This window comes from Sinocyclocheilus grahami, unplaced genomic scaffold (assembly GCF_001515645.1).
Source record: "Sinocyclocheilus grahami isolate Dianchi unplaced genomic scaffold, SAMN03320097.WGS_v1.1 scaffold602.1, whole genome shotgun sequence".
Classification (NCBI taxonomy): Eukaryota; Metazoa; Chordata; class Actinopteri; order Cypriniformes; family Cyprinidae; genus Sinocyclocheilus; species Sinocyclocheilus grahami.
The window spans coordinates 48,957-71,485 of NW_015505781.1; the positions used below are offsets into that span (position 1 = coordinate 48,957).

The 22,529-nt window shown below is 37.0% G+C and overlaps 1 protein-coding gene across 1 annotated transcript in view; it reads right to left on the bottom strand.

The window, feature by feature from the left end:
- adgrv1 (adhesion G protein-coupled receptor V1) overlaps positions 1-22,529 on the bottom strand; it is a 134,206-nt gene that overhangs the window by 10,996 nt on the left and 100,681 nt on the right. The window contains exons 82-84 of the mRNA XM_016240844.1: positions 18,258-18,436; positions 16,011-16,168; positions 4,187-4,308 (exon numbers count right to left, since the gene is read on the bottom strand). Of these exons, the coding sequence (XP_016096330.1) occupies positions 4,187-4,308; positions 16,011-16,168; positions 18,258-18,436 (459 nt within the window). The remainder of the gene's footprint in view (positions 1-4,186; positions 4,309-16,010; positions 16,169-18,257; positions 18,437-22,529) is intronic.

The following is a 22,529-nucleotide window of genomic DNA, read 5'->3' on the forward strand; positions in this document are numbered from 1 at the left end:
AAAAATATGTTTATATATTAAATATATTTATATATAATATAAAATATAAGAATATGAATATATAAATGTATAAACGTAAATATTTTCAAAATACATACTGTATGTGTATTTATATATACATAATAAATATAGACAGTACACATACATATATAATGTAAACAAAAGCTTTTATTTTGGATGCGATTAATCACGATTAATCGTTTGACAGCACTAGTATATATATATATATATAATTTGTTTAAAAATAAAATTTACTAAATTTACTAAGGCTACTTTTAAGCTAAGGATTATCACATCTAAAGTGACGATTTGTTTGACATTCCAAATGTGTTTTGTGCAAACTAAACAAAAAGAACAAACATCACCAATTAATCATTTGGTCTTAAATTCCAGATTTTGTAACAGCATGACATCATTTCCCTCCCTCTGACATCATTGTCAATGAGGGTCTGGCCAACCACGATTTTTATTGGGTAGCAGCACCAAACCAAATATCGCTGTACACACACTTGTGCCAAATATATACATAATAAATATAGACAGTACACATACATATATAATGTAAACAAAAGCTTTTATTTTGGATGCGATTAATCACGATTAATCGTTTGACAGCACTAGTATATATATATATAATTTGTTTAAAAATAAAATTGAAAAAAAAAAATCACAAAAGGCTACTTTTAAGCTAAGGATTATCACATCTAAAGTGACGATTTGTTTGACATTCCAAATGTGTTTTGTGCAAACTAAACAAAAAGAACAAACATCACCAATTAATCATTTGGTCTTAAATTCCAGATTTTGTAACAGCATGACATCATTTCCCTCCCTCTGACATCATTGTCAATGAGGGTCTGGCCAACCACGATTTTTATTGGGTAGCAGCACCAAACCAAATATCGCTGTACACACACTTGTGCCAAATATCTCATGAACACCAGAAATGTCATAACAAATGGGACATGTGGGTGACAGACTGCAGGTGAAACTAAAATAAGAGGGGAAAAGTGCTGAGCTTTTGGAAATACAGAGAAATATACAGAAAGTTTCTGAGGAATAGAGACAGTTAGTGAATAACGTGAAATGAGTTCATGCATTCTATTAATGATTTATATAGTGTGGAAAATGTGAGGAGAGAAGAGAATAACCAATAAAACACACACACACACACACACACACACACACACACACACACATGTATTAGGAACTGGACTTACTTCCTTTGAACTTAAAATGTCTTTGAAGCTGAACTACATCCAAATGAAAAATAACCATAATCCAGCCCTCACTGAAACCACTGTGGCTCAGCATCATTGACAGGTAAAGTAAACTGGATATAAGCACGCACATACATACCACTCACAAAAATAGAGTATCGATTTCAGGCCTCATTTATAGACTATAAGTGGGCAGCCTGTGCTTCGCAGCTTTATCACTGCTACCTGAAAGACACGCAAATGTCCAGAGGCCAGAGCGGCACGCTCAATTAATTCTGCTAGTTACATAACTGTTCTCAGGTCAGAACAGACAGGTGTGGTTTTTATACGATACAAGGGAAATGAGTTGACACAATGCACCTTGTGAGAAATGGTGTGGAAGAAACAGACAGAGACCACTGGATATTTAGATGGAGTAGTCCATCTAAATGTACTCAACTGCATCTGCATTCATTCAAGCTTTAAAAAAGACATAACAGAACCATCAAAGTAATGCAGAAGTATAATAAAAGTCATCTATATGATCAGTATGTCATATTCTAAGTCTTGTGACCTCAGATTCCAGTGTTGCATTCAATATTCTGATTTGGTGCTCAAGTAACTTTATTATCAATGTAGACAACAGTTGTGCCGCTTAATATTTTTGTGATACTTTTTTTTTTCTTTTTTCATGAAACCTGCAAACTTGCTGGGGATCAACAACATCTCCATTCCTTTTTTATTAGCAGTTGGCAGGGTTTCTCTTTGCATATGTCTTGATACCTTTTTCACCTTCGTTATTATACATCCTCACATCCTGAAATCAGCAGAGGTTAATATGAAGCTGTTTACAATCTTCCCAATCAGAAAGGCACTAACACCATTTAAATGATATTACTGCAGGTTAATTGCATTTATGGCAATAGCCACTGAGAAAATAAGACATGCATGGAAAATTAGCATCACGGAAAAAACAGCACCCATGAAAACAGATGTTCAGTGCTTGAATATTAAAAACAGACCGAAATATTTGCAGGAAAGAAGGGGAATGTGCAGCGAAGAGTTAAAACTAAAATATCACAAACACTTCCTATAAATGATTGCTGAAGAATTCCTTTGAGAACTGAACAAGTTCTATCAGCCAAATATCAACACATCCATGGATGTCTGTATGGGCCTCCCACATGTTTGTGAAGATTTTCCACAGAAGGAGGTCATGTTTTGTGTAGGCACTGCTGACATTTTTATGTGGGCATTTAGAGTTTGACTCAAAGGGAGTCAAAACTAAATTTTGTGCTATTTATGCTCTTTCTAGGTGAAGGGCATCTTGTCCAATTGGCTGTGTTAGAAACAATAACAGCTTCTCTGACCTGCTATTAGTCAGTCTGTAATGTAGGACAAGCAGAACAAATATGCTCGACTGTGTGTTTAGTTGCTGTTTACACTAACTGTAACAGTGAGGAGATATTGAAGAAGAAAAAATACTGGAGGAAGCAGTGATATGGATGTTTTTATCTTTTCTGCTGATGGGAAGGATTTTTGGACTTGTCTGTTAAAATGTTACTTGTTACTCAGACTTGCTGCAAGGAAGGCCATCTAACGCAGCATGTAAAATTTGATGTTGCAAGCCATATTTTGCTGGCTACATTTTACTATATCAATTACATATATCCATTGCACTTCTAAATGATGCAGTTTTCTTTTTTAGCATAAAGATAAAAACTATGACCAAGAGAAAGCTGCTTGGTTTGAAAGTGGCTTCTTTGTGTGCAGTGCTTTAAACATCGCTACATTATACAACCTGTTTTTGGCTGCAAAATGTTGCTTATGTGATTGTATCTTAACAGCTATGTAACATTTTAACTTCTTCCTTACAACACAACCCTGATGTTAAAGAGTTATTAAGAGACACCATCCTTTGAGGTTGGTCAAGTGCTTTATCCAGCTTTATCACTCATCTAGTCAACAGATAAACAGACTCTCATAATCATACAATGACTCTGAATATAGTCCACCCCCACGTAAATGAGCCTGGCCAGTATCTTAAGATGATGTTATGCGAGAGGTGGAGAACCTTTAGAAATCAATGGCCTACAGTATCTGTCTATTTTATCTATCTAGAGCAGGGAAAAAAAACTATACGATACATTAGCAGACTGGGCAGTTGTGCAGTGATAGTGAGGTGATTGTGAGAGAAATGCATCTGTATTCAGAGATAAGACAGCTGTTTGCAGGTCTTAAACTAAAGGTGAAGAGCCCACTGGGCCCTCAAATGTGAAGATTACCTGTATTGATCTATCTTTAGGATTAGGACTTATCTAATGCTTTTAAGCTGTGAACAATTAAGTCTAACTGAACGTGATTCTGAGGGTCAGAACTGAACCAGCTTTATCACTTTCACACTGAATTCAATGACTAAACACTTTAGAGATACGATTAGATTGCACACATTGATGATCTAAGAGCCACAACTTGCTCTGTTTTGTAAAAAGCGTCAACAGTAAAGGCATTTCCATTCTAACTAAACTACCATTCAAAAAGGTATTTGTAACATTTTTGAAAGAAGCTGCTTGTGATTTCCAATGCTGCATTTTTAAAATAAAAAGTAAAACAGTAATATTCTGAAATATACTAACCATTTACAATATCTATTTTCTATTTTAATATTTAGTATAATATGCTTACTATTTTCATGAAAAAACGTGACACATTTTCTTCATGATTCTTTGATGAACAGAAAGTTCAAAAGAATAGCGTTTATTTGTAAAATAAATCTTTTGAAACATTATAAATGTCTTTACTTTCACTTTTGATCAATTTTGACAAAGAAAGAAAGAAAGAAAGAAAGAAAAACACATGCAAGCAAGAACAAAAGTGGCCTTGATGTCACAGTTTATTGATATTTATTATGTAGTGTCTTTAGATGGCTAGTATAAACTCTACCATAAATGTATGCATGAAAGTGCATTTTGTGTGTATGTTCTTACCAGAAAGATGGTGAAGATAACAAGGAGTATCAGCATCCACAGATATCTGTAGGCCATGTGCAATCCAGCCCAAAGACAGACCAGAGTCACCAGAGCAAACAGATACAGCATCATGGGCACCTCTGAAGAACAAACAGAAAAACACTTCAATTGGGTTTGTATGATCAAATAAGCTCATTAGGAAAAGAAATACATGTTTCCTAAAGTGCAAGATGGCAACATTTGAGGTTAATATATTTCTAGAAAAATCACAAGAGCTTTGCTCATCAGTTTTCAGATGCATGGATGCTGACTGTGCTGTTTTATCTGTGCTGCATGCACCGATGCCAGCAGCCATGGGTGCTGTTTTCAGTTACAGAGCGAGCTGGCCAGGCATGCTTCAGTTTTTCCATAGTTCAGACAAGCTTTTCACATGCAGCTAGAGCTCTTTGAACAGCGCTCGCTCTAGCATGAGAGCCGTGTGGGCACGTTTATTGACCTGGGGCACGAGTCCAAGATGGCTGCCAGCGAAAACAAACAAACCAAAACAACAAAGGAAGGAGAATAAAATTAGTTGTCTCATTATGCAGGTCACAGTCCAGAGACTGTTCTGGGGTAAATGAGGGCAGCCATGGGTACAAAGTACTTGGCCCATGAGTGTTCTTCATGTGAGCAAACAATGCTTCTCAGTGCCAAGACTCACTCAAGCATATTGGCACAAGGACTTTAACCAGACTGAGTGCTTTACTTTAACAACGATTATGAGTTTAATTGCTGAAACATTCACTCAGAGGGAGGGAAGAAAAATGTGTGTTGCAAACACGCTAGTTCAAAACCTGACATTCTAGCATCAACATAAAGTAATCATTTACTCACAGTCATGGCATTGTGAACATAAGCACTAGGGTTTTGAATTTGGATGATTTTGTGGATTTAAATACTCAACTGATAAAGTACTCATAAACCCATTTATGCAAATAAGCAATATCACAATACAGCAACTACCAGTAGAAATTATGTAACCAGAATCATAACAAAACATTAAATATGGTTGGCGACCTTTGCCAAACCTGTCCCAAATTCGGTAACACTTCAGTAGGGACCAATTTGCTTATTAGCATGCCTATTATTAACATATTGGCTGTTTATTAGTGCTTATAAAGCACATATTCTGCATGACAATATTCAATATCCCTATTCCTACCCAATACCTAAACTTAACAACTATATTACTAACTGTTATTTAGCAGCAAATTAGCAGTTTATTGAGGCAAAAGTCGTAGTTAATGGTTTGTTTATAGTGAGAATTGGACCTTAAAATAAAGTGAAACCAAAAATGACAAATATCTCAATCAGTTTAAAACAAATTTAAGAGATTTCGACATTCAGTTTTGTGTTTTCATGACAAATCTTTATTGCCACCCATTCCCTAATGATTCTTTTCACTTCTCGTATGTTACCTAATACCACTTCTTTTGGCTCTACTAACACCTCTCCTTCACCAGCAATGCATTTGTGATTTCTATGTTGGCCAAAGTACACAACCAGGCAAAGCTGTGGCTGATAATTAGCGAGGGAGAGGCAGTCTGTGTCACTGTTTCTTTCAGCAGGCCTTATTTGCATCCACTCACCTCCCCGACTTCATGAGAACCCTGTTTTTTAATTCGTACATTTAATGAGGGAACAATCAAGTACGGCTCCAGAATGGAGAGCAGGCTGACTCATCCATCATGCTCTCCTTTCACGATATAAACATGGACGTGAGCTCAGCCCGGCACTTCGAGGGCTCCAAACAATGGCAGAAGACCTGCATTCACTTTTTTTTTTTTAAATAAAATGCATTCAGCGGTTATTTGATTTACAACTCGTGCATTCGTTTGCTTAGGAAGTTGAGTGAACAAATGGAATATTCAAATATTAACGTCTTTCTTTGATGTCCACAATTGGACAATTAGAGGCTGAAATTAGACAACACATTAACTATTTGTTCTAGCATATGTTTGAAGTGTATTAGATGCAACAGCAGATGTGCAGAACCCACATCTAGGGAAAAAGAATATTCATCAGTTTAACCTCCACAACCTGGCGCTTCCCTGGGCTCACTTACTGCATCGCTGATGATGGAAAACAATCATGCATGCACCTGTAGACTTGTTTGTGCATGCCGACATCTAATCAAATTAAGACAAGCAAACACCCTGCAAGTTCAAGAGAGATTTCAAATAATCCTCAAATTCTCCAAGCATCATTGCTGAAATGCATGCATGCATGACAAAAACAGCAAATGAGATTATAATTGGCTTTCATTAGAGAGAATAAGGGTGATGAGAATCAGTCCAATCCAAAATGAGGCTTCCTTTAGGGACACAACTTGCTGTTTGAGAACATGGCGTCCTGTGCCGTCCCAGAGCGTTTCACCAGCAGAACTAATGCACACGGCATTAACATCTGTTCTGCTGCTGCTTTGATGTTAATATGGCTCTGATGACACCAGGAGTGCAAAGACAAGCAGAGTCATAGGCCATGCATGACTGACACATCTCTGGGGCGATTCAGTGGAAGATCTGCCAGCACTAGCAGGCAAACATTATGGAAGACTTGGCAATGAAAGTAGGCCACACATTCCTCATCTGATAGACAACACATGGCACAGAGCCGAAGTTTAACACCAAGCTAACACAAAAATGCCATGGTCATTGCTTCCACCTGTCTAACTTTACCTACGGTTTGTGTTTGTCTCAACTATCTTCCATTTACTTTCATGATGTTTTGGTAGCTATTTACTTTTACCGATGCTGTTGCCATGCACCTTTGGTAACACTTTTCAGTGTTCATGTTACAATGTAACAGAATACAAGTCGGACTGTAACCATCTAATGAACCATCTAAATGAACAACATATATAATTTAAATAATTACATAAAAAAGTACACAAATGTATACTGGAAAATATAGAACATGTTGTAGTTCATTTGAATAATGACAAATTTAAAAGGATATTGTCAACAGTTTTATTTAAAAGCACTAATATATGCAATCTCTATATTAATGAAGTTGTGAAAGCATACACAATTAAAAAAGGACACTGCTATTTAAAATTGTTTTAGAGTGTGTATAGCATCTCTTACCAAAGGACATGTCAATCTATTTCATGTTAATGATCAAAATGCACCTTGTATTATTAGTAGTGTAATTAATTATATTTACATGTCATGTACATAACACTAGTACACTTTCTTATTTTTTATAAACATTACTCCCATTACGAGTTCTTCCACAAATCAAAAACTTTTATTGTTCTGAATATCAGTCTCCACTTTGTACGTGCTGTTCTCTCTCCAAGTCTTTCACTCCCTCCTCTCCCTAACTGCCTTTGCTTTCCATCTCTGTAAGCACATTCCAGGCTGTGGTCTGGGCCTGGCTGCCTCTGAAGCAGCAGGTTCCTAAACCCTGAGGAACCATCTCTATATTGGAATGGAACTGGCTCGATCACTTCCTCTCTCAATGAAAACCAGGCTCTCATTAATCCATGGCTTAAACATAAAGTGCTGTACAATACCTCTAATGTTTCCACTCATATTTCACAACTAAAGTGACTCCAGTTATGCCACTATAAGTAATTTCAAAGGGTTTTCTGAACAAAATATGCATTTAAATGTTTCATTTAGTTTTTTTTATTTATTAACTGTCTACATTTATATACACTAGTGTTCAAAAATACAGTAAGAACTGTAATATTCTGAAATATTATTACAGATTACAATAACTGTTTTTCTTTAACATATCGTAAAATGTCATTTTTCCTGTGATGGCAAAGCTGAATTTTCAGCAGTCATTACTCCTGTCTTTTGTAACATTATACATGTCTTTAACGTCATTTTTTATTAGTTGAATGCATCCATGCTGAATAGAAGTATTCATTTCACAAACATATAAATTATATCAATTTAGAATGTGGCAAAGTGTTAAAAAACTGTTTATGTTCTATAGTAAATAATTCAGAAACTACTTCCTGTGCAAGTACAGGAAAAAAATTAATTAAATTAAATTTAAAAAGAACCTGTCAACCAATTACAATCTAGTTTTCTGTAGTGGTGATGTTAAATATGCTGATGGTTCAAGAGATAAATATACAATAAGACTTTTAGAGTGAAGTCATGAAAAGGCAAAATGGTATCAGTTAATATATATAATGACATATACACCAGACAACTATAGTTCTCTTAGGAGGAGAAGTGTCACGAATCCGGTCCACGAACTTTCCTATTCATTGACTCTCGCACTACACACTGTTGCACATCACCCCGGACTACATTTCCCATCATGCATTGCACTGATTGCACTCAGCACGAATTGCACACACCTGTTTACACTGATTGCACCCAGCTGTTTCATATCACTCCCTCACTATTTAACACGCACTCTGATCCCTTCCCTCTGCCGAGTATTGTTCCGCATTTATCACTCCCCTAGAGATAGCGACTCTACAGAGCCCTCGTTTGTAGCCTTAGCCTTAGCCTTAGCCTTAGCCTTAGCCTTAGCCTTAGCCTTAGCCTTAGCCTTAGCCTTAGCCTTAGCCTTAGCCTTAGCCCTAGCTATTTGCCTTAGCCCTAGCCATTTGCCTTAGCCCTAGCCATTTGCCTTAGCCCTAGCCATTTGCCTTAGCCCTAGTCATTTGCCTTAGCCCTAGTCATTTGCCTTAGCCTTAGCCCTAGTCATTTGCCTTAGCCTTAGCCCTAGTCATTTGCCTTAGCCTTAGCCCTTGTCATTTTCCTTAGCCTTAGCCTTAGCCTTAGCCTTCTCGGTTTCTGATCTTCGCCTGGTTCCCTGGATTCACCCCTTTTGTCTTGCCCTTTTTGATTCTGTCTGCCGATCGTCGACCTGCGCTAGCCCTAGGACTATTCTTGTGTTTTGCCCACCATATACCTGTCTGCCTCTATCTGACCCATGCCTGTTTTGACCACGTCTCTGTCTTCTCCACAATAAAGTTTGCACATGGATCCGCACGTCTCACGTCTCGTCAGCCCCGTAACAAGAAGACACTCAGCTTAAGAAAGCAAGCACTGAGGACCACTGGGGAAAAACAGCAGGGCCTAAATGTGAGACAGCACTCTGGCTCCTGTTTAAGATGCCATAGCAGCTGTCACAACATTCAGCTGTGGTTCAACTCCGAGGATGAAAGACCTTCCTTTGTCTCCCTCTTGAGTGAGCTAACATCTGCCCGGCCAACAGCTTCAATGATAAGAAAAAAGTGTTTCATCTCAAAGAGTCATGGGTGGCTAAAGAAGAGGATCTTGGTAAAGAGATGAAAGAATGAGAGAGTGGGAAGAGCTGAAATCTTCCAGTAAATCTGTTGGAAGGTGTCCAACAACTTTGTGAGAAGAAACAAACAAAGGCTTAAGATGGAGCTACATACTAGATCAACATGCTCTTTGGAATCAAACACTTGATATTCTTTTGTGTGTGTACGTGTGCTTGTGGGTGACATTTGGACATTCTGCTCCTTCCTCTGAACTGTGGGTGTGGGAAGCGTGTCTGGCCTCATGCCAGCGCTCTGACCAGACGTTCCATACAGCATGTTCTCAGAGACCTCTCTAGGGAAAACTAATAGTGTTTGGCATAAAAAAAGAGGTTGGACAGAATCTACATCAGTTCTAGCAACTATTAAAACAGAGGCGGGATCACAATCAAATAAAATAAACAATATGGGATTTGCCTGTCAATTTTTGCCTTTCAATAAATATAGCAAAATAGCTGCTACACATTACACTAATGAATTTTATAAATCTATTAATTTTCTGAAGTCTTTTTCAACAGTTAAATGGGAAGTGCATGTACTGCCTAAAAGTCCATTGCTGCCATTTTCAAATAAGCTCAGCTCAGTTTCCAAATAAAACACATGTAATTTAACTTAACAGGGTAATTTATGATGATTGTTTTCAACAAAAGCAATGGATCCAGAATCTAGACTTTGGGTCAAATCATGGGAACATTATGTCAGAGTAATATAGTGTTAGTGATATAAGCAGTTAAGCAAGGTCATAAAGATATGAGATATAGAAGGGTCCAGTATTTAGCAGCTGAATTAGGATAGTGATAAACAGTGATTTAGACTCTAATACCCGGCTTCTATGACTCTACACGCTGTAAACGTTTTATGCAATTATGAACTGTGGTGAATATTATGCATGACATAAGGATGAAGTGTCTGCATTGCAAGTCATTACTAAGCAAATACAGCGCAAACATAGTCTGAACACTGGAAAAAAAGTGATAGACTTCCATATTGACTGTATTGCCCACTAGAATATTTTGACTGTTTTGTTCACTAGATTAAAAAAGCACTATACGACCCAGTCTTATAATGAAATTTGGTTCCAAGTACAATAACATGAATGGCTCATAAAAAAAAAGTTCTGTCCCTTTGTTTACTATCAAAACTTCCTCCCTTAATCGCAAAGCACATCTAGTATGGCCATCACTCACAGCAGTAGATTCAAAGAAACAATTCATTTGATTTAGGACATCTTATCATTCTCAAATAGTCTTAATTTTCTTAGCCTTAGATACTGGGTTAACTAGGCAGTTTACAGGCTGGGCTACACACAGGGTCGGCGCCAGAGTGCACAAAGTGAGGGGGCAGGCACAATTTATTGGGGGTATTTAATTATATGTTTCTGAAAGTAATTTTCAGATGCAACAGGGGAAAACGGGATAAACACAAACATGAAACTTCTAAATAAAATAATCTGATATATAGCCTATGTACAATTTAATAACATATAGCCGAGTTTGATATATGAATTGGGTGTTCGTCAAAGATTGCATGCAGTCGGAGATTCCCGCATTTACAGCTCCGTAAAATAACCTACTGGAAGCTCTGTAGTTTTGCTGTATAGGCCTATAGATAAAAATATTAAAATTACAAACACACAATAACATTTTAAGTTACTTCCATTTCTAAAAAAAGAATGTAGGCCTAGTAATTGATGTTATAAATACACACGCCTGATTTTTGTTTTAATCGTACATAAAAAAAGAAAAAACATTTGCAATCAAGACGGAAAAAAGCCAGAAGTGAATGTAAACCAGATTTGGCCCAGACTCTGTTGCTATCTGTGAAGCCAAGCACAAGAATAGCATACTAATGTAAATTTGTTAACCCACAGTAACAAATTTTAACAGATTAATCGCATATTTACTTTGCTGCATGCTTTTAAAAACACAATAAATTTTTTTTTTTGTTTGTTTTTTTGAGGAAAATCAAAAAAAGATACGTCTCGTAAAAGTTGCATTTTCAGAAATAATAATGGCAGGCCTAATAATGTTATAATGTACCAACATTATGAACACTATAGGATATTTTAGTTCCCCTCACTTTACAAAAAATAATTTTAAGATTATTTAAAAATATATAATTCTAATGGATAAATATAATTGCAGTATATAATAATATATGCTTAGCAATAAACATGCCCCCCATCCCCCCCCCGTGGCGCCGAAGCTGGCTACACAGCAAATACAGTTTGTTTGCATTTGATTAAAATAATAATAATAAAATAAATGTTCAATTATGCAAGATGTTCTTGGCTGGACTTTGCACTTATGTCCAATGAATGAGGAACATAACTTACTTTTGAAACAGATCATATTTAGGTCTAGGAATGGCATAAAGCGATGCCACTTTACAACAAGTTCTTATTATTTAAGGTTAGTTCATGCTTGGGCTGCAACTAATGATTATTTTGATAATCAATTAGTTGGCCGATTATTTTTTTCGATTAACCAATTAATCGGATTTTTAAAAAAGCCCAATTTTCTTTTTTTTTTTGTTTTATTGACAAAAAAAAACACTATTCCACATTCTGCCCAATGTCCTTCAAACAAACGTGCCAACTGAATGCTGTGAAAACATACAGTGCTTAATTAATTAGACCACCTGTCATAAAGAGAAAACACAATATTTTAGGAATCTGTCAAAAAAAAATTTAAATCTAAAAATGTTATTGTCATTTATTGGGCAAAAAACAAACTGAAACAAATAAATACTATTTATTCACATAATAACAAAAATGGCCTCCTATGCCTTTCATAAAAGTTTGCATTCTTGCTGGCATTGTTTGGGTACTTTTTGACTGTAATTGGGCATCTGGAAAAAACACTATAAAATGCTTGACTATTTTTTCATTCCTTTCTTTCATAGACAACAGCAATAATCATATTATAGCATTAGAAATAGCCTACTACTGTTACTAAAGAGCTTACACAAATTGGAGGACTAACCTATGCAGAAAGCTAAAAAAATATTTTGGTAATCGCCAATACTGTTAGTTTAGAGCAGCAGTGGCTCTGTCACGATCCACTACTGTGAGGAGCACAGAGCGAGGAGCGAGGAACGAGGAGACGTGGAGTAGACTTCTAACAAACAGACTTTAATTAACATCCAAGGAACCAGGAACACACATGCAGCGGGGAAAGACAAACATCCAATTCCAGACCAAGAAACTAGGAACAGGACGCACTATAAATACACTTGATGAGGGGATGATGAGACACACCTGGAACTAATGAACAATTAACATGGGAAAACTAGGTCAGGGCAGGCACATGACATGGATAGGGAAAAACACACAGATAGAGTTCAGGGGCGTGACAGGCACAAACCTTACATCATTTGTTAAAAAAAAATGTTAATGTATTTTTTTGTTTTAATAAATTTGTTAAGCACTGTATAGTGAATATAGTTTAAATCTCTCATTATCATTAAAACATTAAAAATTTAAATAAAAATCAAGATAATAAAGACGAATAAAATCACAAACTCAGTGGTAACCAATAGGTGAGAGTAATGTTCTGCAGGAACACGCGTTCACTTTGATCACAGTCACATCTTACTGTCATTTCTTTATCCTATAAAAGACAGTTATGAAGTTTCTGATATTTATATTCAGACAATTACACGCTGTTATCAGTTCCTATTCTCATAAAATGCGTGCACTTCATGTTGACTTTTAAACCTAAATTTAACATTCAACAACAGATATTTTAGCACAATGAATGCTTTGCGCTGAATATTAATTGTCTCCCTCTGTCCGTGTGCACGCTCATTCAGATTTAAACTTAACGCAGACTGTCAGGGCGGGCCTTTATGCAAAAATGCAAATGCTTGCATGAATTTGTGACATTTACAGTTAAGGATATGACCGTAAACTGAAAGTTTTTGCGCTGAGGATGCACACGCATCTGTTAAACTGCCTGACAGGGCAAGCCATTACGCTAATGCATTAAGTTAGTTTAAAGGGGTCATATGATGCTGCTAAAAATAACATTATTTTGTGTATTTGGTGTTATGAAATGTGTTTATGCGGTTTAAGTTTCAAAAAACACATTATTTTCCACATACTGTGCACTATTGTTTCTCCTCTATGCCCCGCCTTTCTGAAACACGTCGATTTTTACAAAGCTCATCGTTCTGAAAAGCAAGGTGTGCTGTGATTGGCCAGCTATCCAGTGCGTTGTGATTGGCCGAATACCTCAAGCGTGTGACGGAAATGTTACGCCCCTTACCATACTGTGATGCCGTCCGTCCAGAGCGACGAGACAAAAACATTAAAGAGAAAGGAAAAATTGAAATCGCATCATATGACCCCTTTAAAGTTTAAAATAAAGAATTCTCATGTTTTGGACAGCTTGGTTCACGTACTTCTCCCGCAGCATCTCGTTCTGTTTCCTCAACTATTTTTAGATGGATTTTGTAATTCAGTTCTGTAATTTGACGTGACCGGCTGAAGTTGGACGTGCACTGTGGGCAGACACGACTAATCGATAATGAGAATCGTTGTCGATTATTTTCATTATTTATAATAATCGATTTTATCGATTTATTGTTGTAGCCCTAGTTCATGCATTTACTAACATTGAGCAAAACATTTGTTACAGTATTTATTAATCTTTGTTAATGGTAGGTAATAAAAAAATGTAATCATGTATTAATTGTTGAAGTTAACATTAAGATTAATAAATGCTAATGTTAGCTAGTTTTAATCTTAACTCACTGAAAAGTTTTACCAAAAAATCAAAATAATATAAATAAATTGTATTTCTCAAATCCCCCAATCAGTGAGCTGTTGCAGTCATACTCTGCCACATAAACATGCCTCATTAAGAGAGCTGAAGGATTAATCCTGAGCCAGTAAGGCTATTCCAAGAAAATGACTGCATTGTGAAAAAGCACTACTTCCCTTAAGATCATACTGAACAACTGCAAAAGTCAAATTAAATCTTTAAATAGGGTTGTGGTAATTATCTCCCCACACGCCTTGGAAAGAACACCTCTGCCTAGTGGCTAAAGGTTGACTCCTTAATATCTTGGCTCTATAATGTGGTTCTTCAGAGGCTGAAAAACTCCAGACATTTTATGGAGCACCTCAGAATATCTCAAAGGCAAGTCACAGTCAGAATTATCCATCGGCTTCTAATAACATGGAAGCTGGTTTCGGGAAGTTTGTGCTGGAGCTTCAACAATTGCTGTAACGCATTTAGAGAAGCAAATGGTCATCAAATAGAGTATACTGGTTTTCACAGTTTGATCACAGAACCCATGTGCAAACCATGCATAATAAATTAAATTTGCAGCAAACCAGAAACTGAAGACACATTTGAGAGCATTTTGTAATTTAGTTAATAATTACTTGATTTATATGATTAAGTTGACCTTTACAGAACTGAACTTGCATCCCATCTCTTGGGTGAACTTTTTTTCAATTCTATATTTCCCATAAGTCAACCAGAAATGTTATTTTACTTGTTGTGTCTATTTCATTCCTGTCCCAAGCCGAATGTCTTGTTTGACATGTAATCAAGCAGCAACACACCCAGACAGAATCAACATCTAAGAGTTAACAGGAAAGAGCGAGTTTTCTAAATGCATATTTATCTGACTGTGCTTCTTTGACAGTCATTAAACACATCCGGCATGAAGGAGCACATTTCCTGCATAATGTATTTGCTTACACCTGTGTGTCCTGCAATATGAAACAGCAAGTGTGGGAGTGCTACAGTGAGGTCATTGTGTTTGCGAGCAAAGGGTGGGCTGTAATAAAGTTGAGTGGTTTAGGATTAGCCCGCTGTGCTGTGAACATGCTTGCGCACAAAGAGGAAAGCTAACATTGCACATGGCAACCCTTGCTGACCACCCACACGCAAACTGTACAATACCACAATTTGAAAGCTCAGAACAGCAGTTACGGGTAAACAATGAAACCATCACGGTGGATTAACAAGTGAAAGCCAGTGTTTTATATGTTAATTGTCCAAACGTTAGTTGAAAGGTGCTGTTGATATTGGTAACTTTGAGGCTAAACAGTAAGGTGGAGGCTGCGAACACTAATGAGATAATCAGCCAATTAAGAGTGTAACCAAGTTTCAAAACAAGACTGACAACATATTTACTCAGGGACTGAGCAGCGAGTTACAATATAGATTTAATCCAATCTACACAAAACTGCTGAGGGCATTTTTAAAGAATGACTAACAAACCACCACAGAAAGAAAAACATTATTTGGAAGGTGTGTAATTGTTCAGAAGGCTGTGCAATATTGCTGTAAGCACCTGAGCAATCTAATGCTTGTTTAAGATCAAGAGACTTTCCCAGGGAAAGCACCTTCTCTTAGTTTGCTTTCAGTTTCTCTGATATTATCAGAAGTTCTTTACTGCTAAAGCACCGTTTTCCAGTAACATGGTCATTGCAGTGCCAGATTATTCTCGTACTAAAACGGCAAGATACCTTGAGGCTAATTATTTCACAACTTGTAAAATTTTGTGTAATAACAAAAGCGTACACACCTGAGCTGTTTGTTCGGCCTCGGTAGACATCATCATAAGACTTCCATTGCTGAGTGACTTGATACGCATGGATGAAGATCACCAGCACCCCTACCAAACAAATGAGAGGAACCAGGGCGGCCGTACAAAGTGCAGCATATACGTTGGGAATGAAGCATCTACAAATAAAGACAAAAAAGAATATTGTGATTACACAAAGAGGATTGGTACTAAGGTTTATGGTTGCGTGTTTGTGTATTTAGTATTCCATGGAAGAAAGAAAGTGAGTAAAATGGGTTTGAAACGACATGATGGACATCCTTACGAAGTTTATTTCTCCTGAGATTCTCTCTTTTTGTCTTTCTCTGACTCTTCTCCTTCTATCTGAGGAATTTCTTCCAGTCGGCATTTGTTTTTGTCCTATATGCAGTTATGGAGTCTCTGGCTGGTATTCGGAAAGGAAAAGCTTTGAGAAACTCAATCCAGAGTAATCTTGTTATGACGTGATCTGTATCAAAATAAGCAGCAGTTGCATTCTGTTCACAGGCCTGGCATCTCTCTGGCCAGACAAACAGAATGGACAAACACAGCCCGTACTCATTTTATAGAGTGGAAATGGCACAATGTAGCCATAATACAATTCAAGGCATGTGAAATTCCTGCAGGAAAATAAACAGCCCATTTTTCTCTAGACTTCATCTGATCATAATTTTGAAACACTGCCTGGTTTAGCATAACATACTGTATATCTTCACATACATGCCACATAAAAACACATTTTTGAAATAACAAATAAACAAGCAGCTCAGTCTGTATGCACAAATCACGTTTCTAGTTTTGATACCTGCAAAGTAACTATGGTAACCCAACCAACATGGGGCTTCCTCTTCAATTACACTGCTTTTCAGTTCTTAGTTAAAGGATTATCAGGTATTTTATCTAGAGACTTAGAACATGTCATGCGATAAATGCTGTAAAAGACTAGAGACAAACACAAGCCAAACACGTCTATCCAGTGCATATTTACATAGAAAAAACTGTGCACGGAATGCAAAAACATTCTGTTTGAACAGGGCCTTACAAATGTTACACTCTGTATAGCTTTATTCTCATTGAATCAATACACTTATATTGTTAGCAATGGTTTCATGCACCAGAATATGTTTTTTTATATAATTGTTTTTCTCCAGTGTTGTTATTGTTAAATAAACTATTAAAGTATTAAATGTCTTTTTAGCTAATTGAAATATAGGCTAAATAAAATAAAACATAAATATTAGATTTAAAAAATAACTAAATCAATAAATAAAAAATGTATGAAAATTTGAAATGTTGCCTTGGCAACAAACGTAAAATATAAATAAATAAATAAATAAATAAATTAATTAATTAATTAATTAAATAAAAACTTGAAATAAGACCAAAGGTAAATAAATAAATAAATAAAAACAGAATAGAATAAAAAGGAAAATAATAATAATTACAAAAGCACATAAAATTACTTATGTACATAAAAATAAAAGCTAATTGATCTGTGGAAATAAAAACATGAAAATAACGTAATTTTTTTATAGAACAACAAATTATTTTATTTCTAAAAAGGAAATAGAAAAGTTGATTCTTCATAATATGACCCTTTTCAGAAACCTTGTAATGCTAAATTATGTGTGTTAAAATCTGACCTTTAAACTAATGTGCTTCTATTTCTACAAGCATTTGACTCCTCCCAGGCCGCTGAAGCCTTATGGGAAGGGAAAGGGCAAGAACTGCGGTGGCTTGTGAGGTGAGGTGACATCATTGGTTTGTTCTTGGAGAGAGAGATGTTTGGCTTTCATGAGTCAACTGGGAGTTTACTTGCTAAGAGCTGCTTTGAGACAGGGTGGAGAGGAGTGTCCGTAGTCTTCTGTTATCACTACAGGCTTGGCTGAGGCGAAACTGAACGTATGCACAGTCACAGCTTGTAACCTCATAAACACATAGGAGCTAAAAATAGCAGCTCTTCCCGACTTACCAATAACAGACCCCGACCACACACAATCAATGTAAACGAGGCAAAGAAGAGAGTGTATATGAGACAGAAAATTGCTTACAATACATTAACACAGGAAATGAGTAACTATGAGCCAAAAAAACAGCACCAAAATATGAGCATTTACATGTGAACATTTAGTTGTCCATTATGTCCCCCCATTTGGTTAAGCAAATGTAGCATGTGTGTGTGTGTGTGTGTGTGTGAGAGCGAGAGAGAGAGAGAGAGTATGAACTCACAGATCTCCTTGCACCAGGCCATACACACTATGAATGCTCCATCCAAAGCCTCCCAGCAGGACTACAACAAGAATGATTATGACCAGAGCAGGAAGTCCCCAGCTGAGCAGGAAGTAGAGAAGATAGCGTCTCTCTGTGTGCTCATCATTCATCACTAATATCTGCCAGAAGTTTATGGCCTGGGAAAGACAACACAAATGTTACTAAATACATAAATGGAAATATTACCGGTTTATAAACAAACCAGATTCATAAAAAAAGGATAGCTGATTAATGTTTTGACAAGACAACTAGGCACCAAGAACCAACTACCAAATGGACTTCTGTTGGTTATATGACCTCATATTATAATTCACTGCAACATCAGATATCACTGCTATCAATAACTAATACTTTCTTGCGTTCAGTTAGCCTGTTTCATTTTTGGGGATGAGGGACTTCAACTGGGAGTTTAACATCAACATACAAATCAAGTCCTGATGTGGCACCTACTTCCATCAGTATTATCTCCATAAATGGATAGGAACTGCAGCAACACTGTTTTGCTGTGCTGGGAACTTGAATAAGAGATGAAGAGAAAAGAGAAGCTGGCAGGATGTAGTATTATTTTTTAGGGTGTCGAAACTCTCTGCAATCCCTCTCCAGCCTCTTTGTAATTATGGAAGAGGTTGGCACCCAGCCATTGAGATTGCCCTGTCTCGCAAATTCCATTGATCTGGCGCTTTAACCGTGCCAATATAGGGAGTCTCTGTGATCTATTGAATGGCTATTTTAGCACAGACTGAAACATGAGTCCCAGTGCATAGGAAAGAACTTTTAGATCAATAGTTTTCATTGATAAATTGTAAAAGTAGGAGTGGAACATCTGTACTATTTCCATTGAAGGCTAGAATACAATACATGACATTTGCCCAGATTTGCAGTCTGAAGGACTCAACAGCAGTTGCCATCTGATGTCTAGTGTTTTAAAATCTGTTTGGATATTAAAATATGTGTATGTATTCCAGTCTTGAGCAAACAAAGACATAACTCACATAGTTTTAGCCCCAGATTGTCTCAAGGAATTGTGAAAATCAGGTACCAGCGCACCAACTAAATCTGTGGTGAACGCAATTTTTACTATACAATTCCACATCATGCAGGTCGGTTCTGAGTTCTAGATTGTAGAGGATGCAGACTATCATCATCTGGAAAACTTGCATTTACCTTCTAGTTAAACTGGATTGTGTGGTTACTGAATAAGATTCAGCTTTTTATAATGAAATATGGCTCAAAGTAATTAATCAATGAGAAAAGTGCAAACGAAACAATTATGTCACATGTAATTATCACATCACATAAATTACGCCAAGGTTTATTACAAGCTCATTTGCCAGCTGTTTTGAGACTGTTTTGAAATAAAGACAAGCACATGTTCAAATCATTCTCTGCAGGATGCAAATACTTTCCAGTCTGAATCATGATTTACCTTTTCCACCAAACACAACTTTTGTATGGTTTATTCCATGTGTGTTTTCATAAACTCACACCAACTTCTGCACATCAACACACTTACATACTGTCCTTTACACTTTGGTCCTTCCACAACTCCATAATCCTAAAACCTGTTTTTGTGATTAGCCAGTTAGTTTATTTTATGTTCTCTTGCATGATCTTTCAACACCCGTGTATCAAGTACCAATAGAGATTACATGCTCTATGTAAACAGCTAAGCCCCTTATGTTTTTCAGCGTCATTGAGGAAAACAAGATAATCCCACTACGTGAGCAAAACCGCCTTTGATTTCAAGAAGTTCAATTTAGATGAGAGGTTCCTCCAGGGTCAGTGCTCAGTTCTATGTCTTTTCAAACTAAAGGGAGAAATTCAATGCAACATGAACCCAGATGTTTGTGTTCTGTGTGGGTTTTTGAGGGATTAAAAGTCATGTTCTTTTTTCATTTCATTAAGCACGTTAGGGCCAAATCCTGTTTTTGCTTTCGAGGAACAAGACAACCTTCATAGCTTTGAGTGAGTTAACTTCCAGAGACAGGTTTCTGTGCTTAGAAGGGATTATCGTACAAAGAAAAGGAGAAGGCGAAAGGGTACAGGTCCAGCTAGATTTATAGAATGGATTTTTAAAAGGTCTCTGAGCAGCTATTGTAGGTGTGCTAGCACAACTGCTTGCAAAATCTCCACCAGAAGAACCACACGTAGCTGGAACATGTCAAGCAGCACGTAAGGTAAATCATGTGTTTTCTAACGAATTGAACTATGTGTATGAATCATGCCCATTCCTAAACCGACAATGAAAAGTTATGATGATCAAACATTATGATGAACAAGACTCTATTTAACCAAGAGACACACACATACACACACGTCTGGTTTGCTATCCTTGTGGGGACTCTCCATAGGCGTAATAGCTTTTCTACTGTACAGACCGTATATTCTATTGCCCTAGACCTAAACCTACCCCTTACAGGAAACTTTGTGCATTTTTAGATTTTCAGAAAACTTCATTCTGTGTGATTTAAAAAAAAAAAAAAAAAAAAAGGGAAGGGACATGTGGCCAAGTATGGGGACCCATACTCAGAATTAGTGCTCTGCATTTACCCATCCAAAGTGCACACACACAGCAGTGAACACACACAAACCGTGAACACACACCCGGAGCAGTGGGCAGCCATTTATGCGGCAGCGCCCGGGGAGCAGTTGAGGGTTCGGTGCCTTGCTCAAGGGCACCTCAGTCATGGTATTGAAGGTGGGAGAGAGTGCTGTACATTCACTCCCCCCACCTACAATCCCTGCCGGTACGAGACTCGAACCCACAACCTTTGGGTTATGAGTCAGACTCTCTAACCATTAGGCCACGACTTCCCATTTATTAGCTTGTTTACATGTTTACATGTTGTTTACCCGTGGGGACCTCAAATTAGGTCCCCACCGTGACACGAGTCCCCATGAGTCTGTGTATTCAGGTTTAAGTCCCCACCAGAATAGAAAAACAGGTACACACACACACACACAATTTTTGATTGTTTTATCATCACGCTCCCTAAGGTCGCAAAATTCTGGACTTTTGGTAGTACCTAGGATAGGAAAGTCCACTAAAGGAGGTAGAGCTTTTTCGCATTTGGCTCCCAAACTCTGGAATTTTATTACGTCTTAAATTGATTTTTCCGTACTGCTGGTTCATCTGGTCAGAGGAGAACTGGCCCCCCGACTGAGCCTGGTTTCTCCCAAGGTTTTTTCTCCATTCTGTCACCGATGGAGTTTTGGTTCCTTGCCGCTGTCGCCTCTGGCTTGCTTAGTTGGGGACACTTTATTTCCAGCGATATCGTTGACATGATTGCAAAGATATTATTTAAACTGAGCTGGATGTTGACATCACTGAATTCAATGATGAACTGTCTTTAACTGAAAAATGAGTGTTTACTATTGTCATTTTGCATTATTGACACACTATTTTCCTAATTAATGCAGTTCAGTTGCTTTGACACAATCTGTATTGTTAAAAGCGCTATATAAATAAAGGTGACTTGACTTGACTTGACTTTATGAAGACTCTCTATAGACATAATGATTTGTTTACTGTACAAGCTTTATATTCTATCCACTATGCTTAACCCTACTCCTAACTTAACCCTACCCTTACACAAAATATTATGCATGTTTGCATAAAAAAAATGTCAAAATGTCAAATATTTCAGGTATTACTATCCTTGTGGGGACATATGATCCCAGGGAATACCTGGACAGCACACACACATGCACATTACAAAACAAAATACTTGTTTTAGTAAGGCAACCTTCTTATACAAGCTTCCTGTTTATGGTGTGATATTTATGTGCAAACATTCCCTCATTTTCAGCAACAAGTCAAAACCAAAGGCCTTTGATATTTGTTGAATTCTCAAAAGCTCTTTTGAGAGTATGCCCCAATCATACTTACAAATACACATCAGAGAGAAAAAGTAGAACCAAGAAACTAGGTTTCAGATTAACTTCTGGAATTTCTTGAGGGTAAAACTTTTTCAGACAGTCTATTATCTGAAGGTAAGATATACCAAACACTATGTACTAAACAGTGACAATAAAGGTGTGTGACTGATGAAATATTGTGACATTTCTTTTTTACCTTCTGCGTAAGTAAGCTTATTGTTCAAATGAAAGTTTATGCCACACCTTCAACTGCCCTGTAAAACTTGTCTTCTGAAAAAGTCCTGATCTCACTTTCAAATACTTAAAGGGATAGCTCACCCCAAAATAACAGTTTTGTCATTATTTACTCAC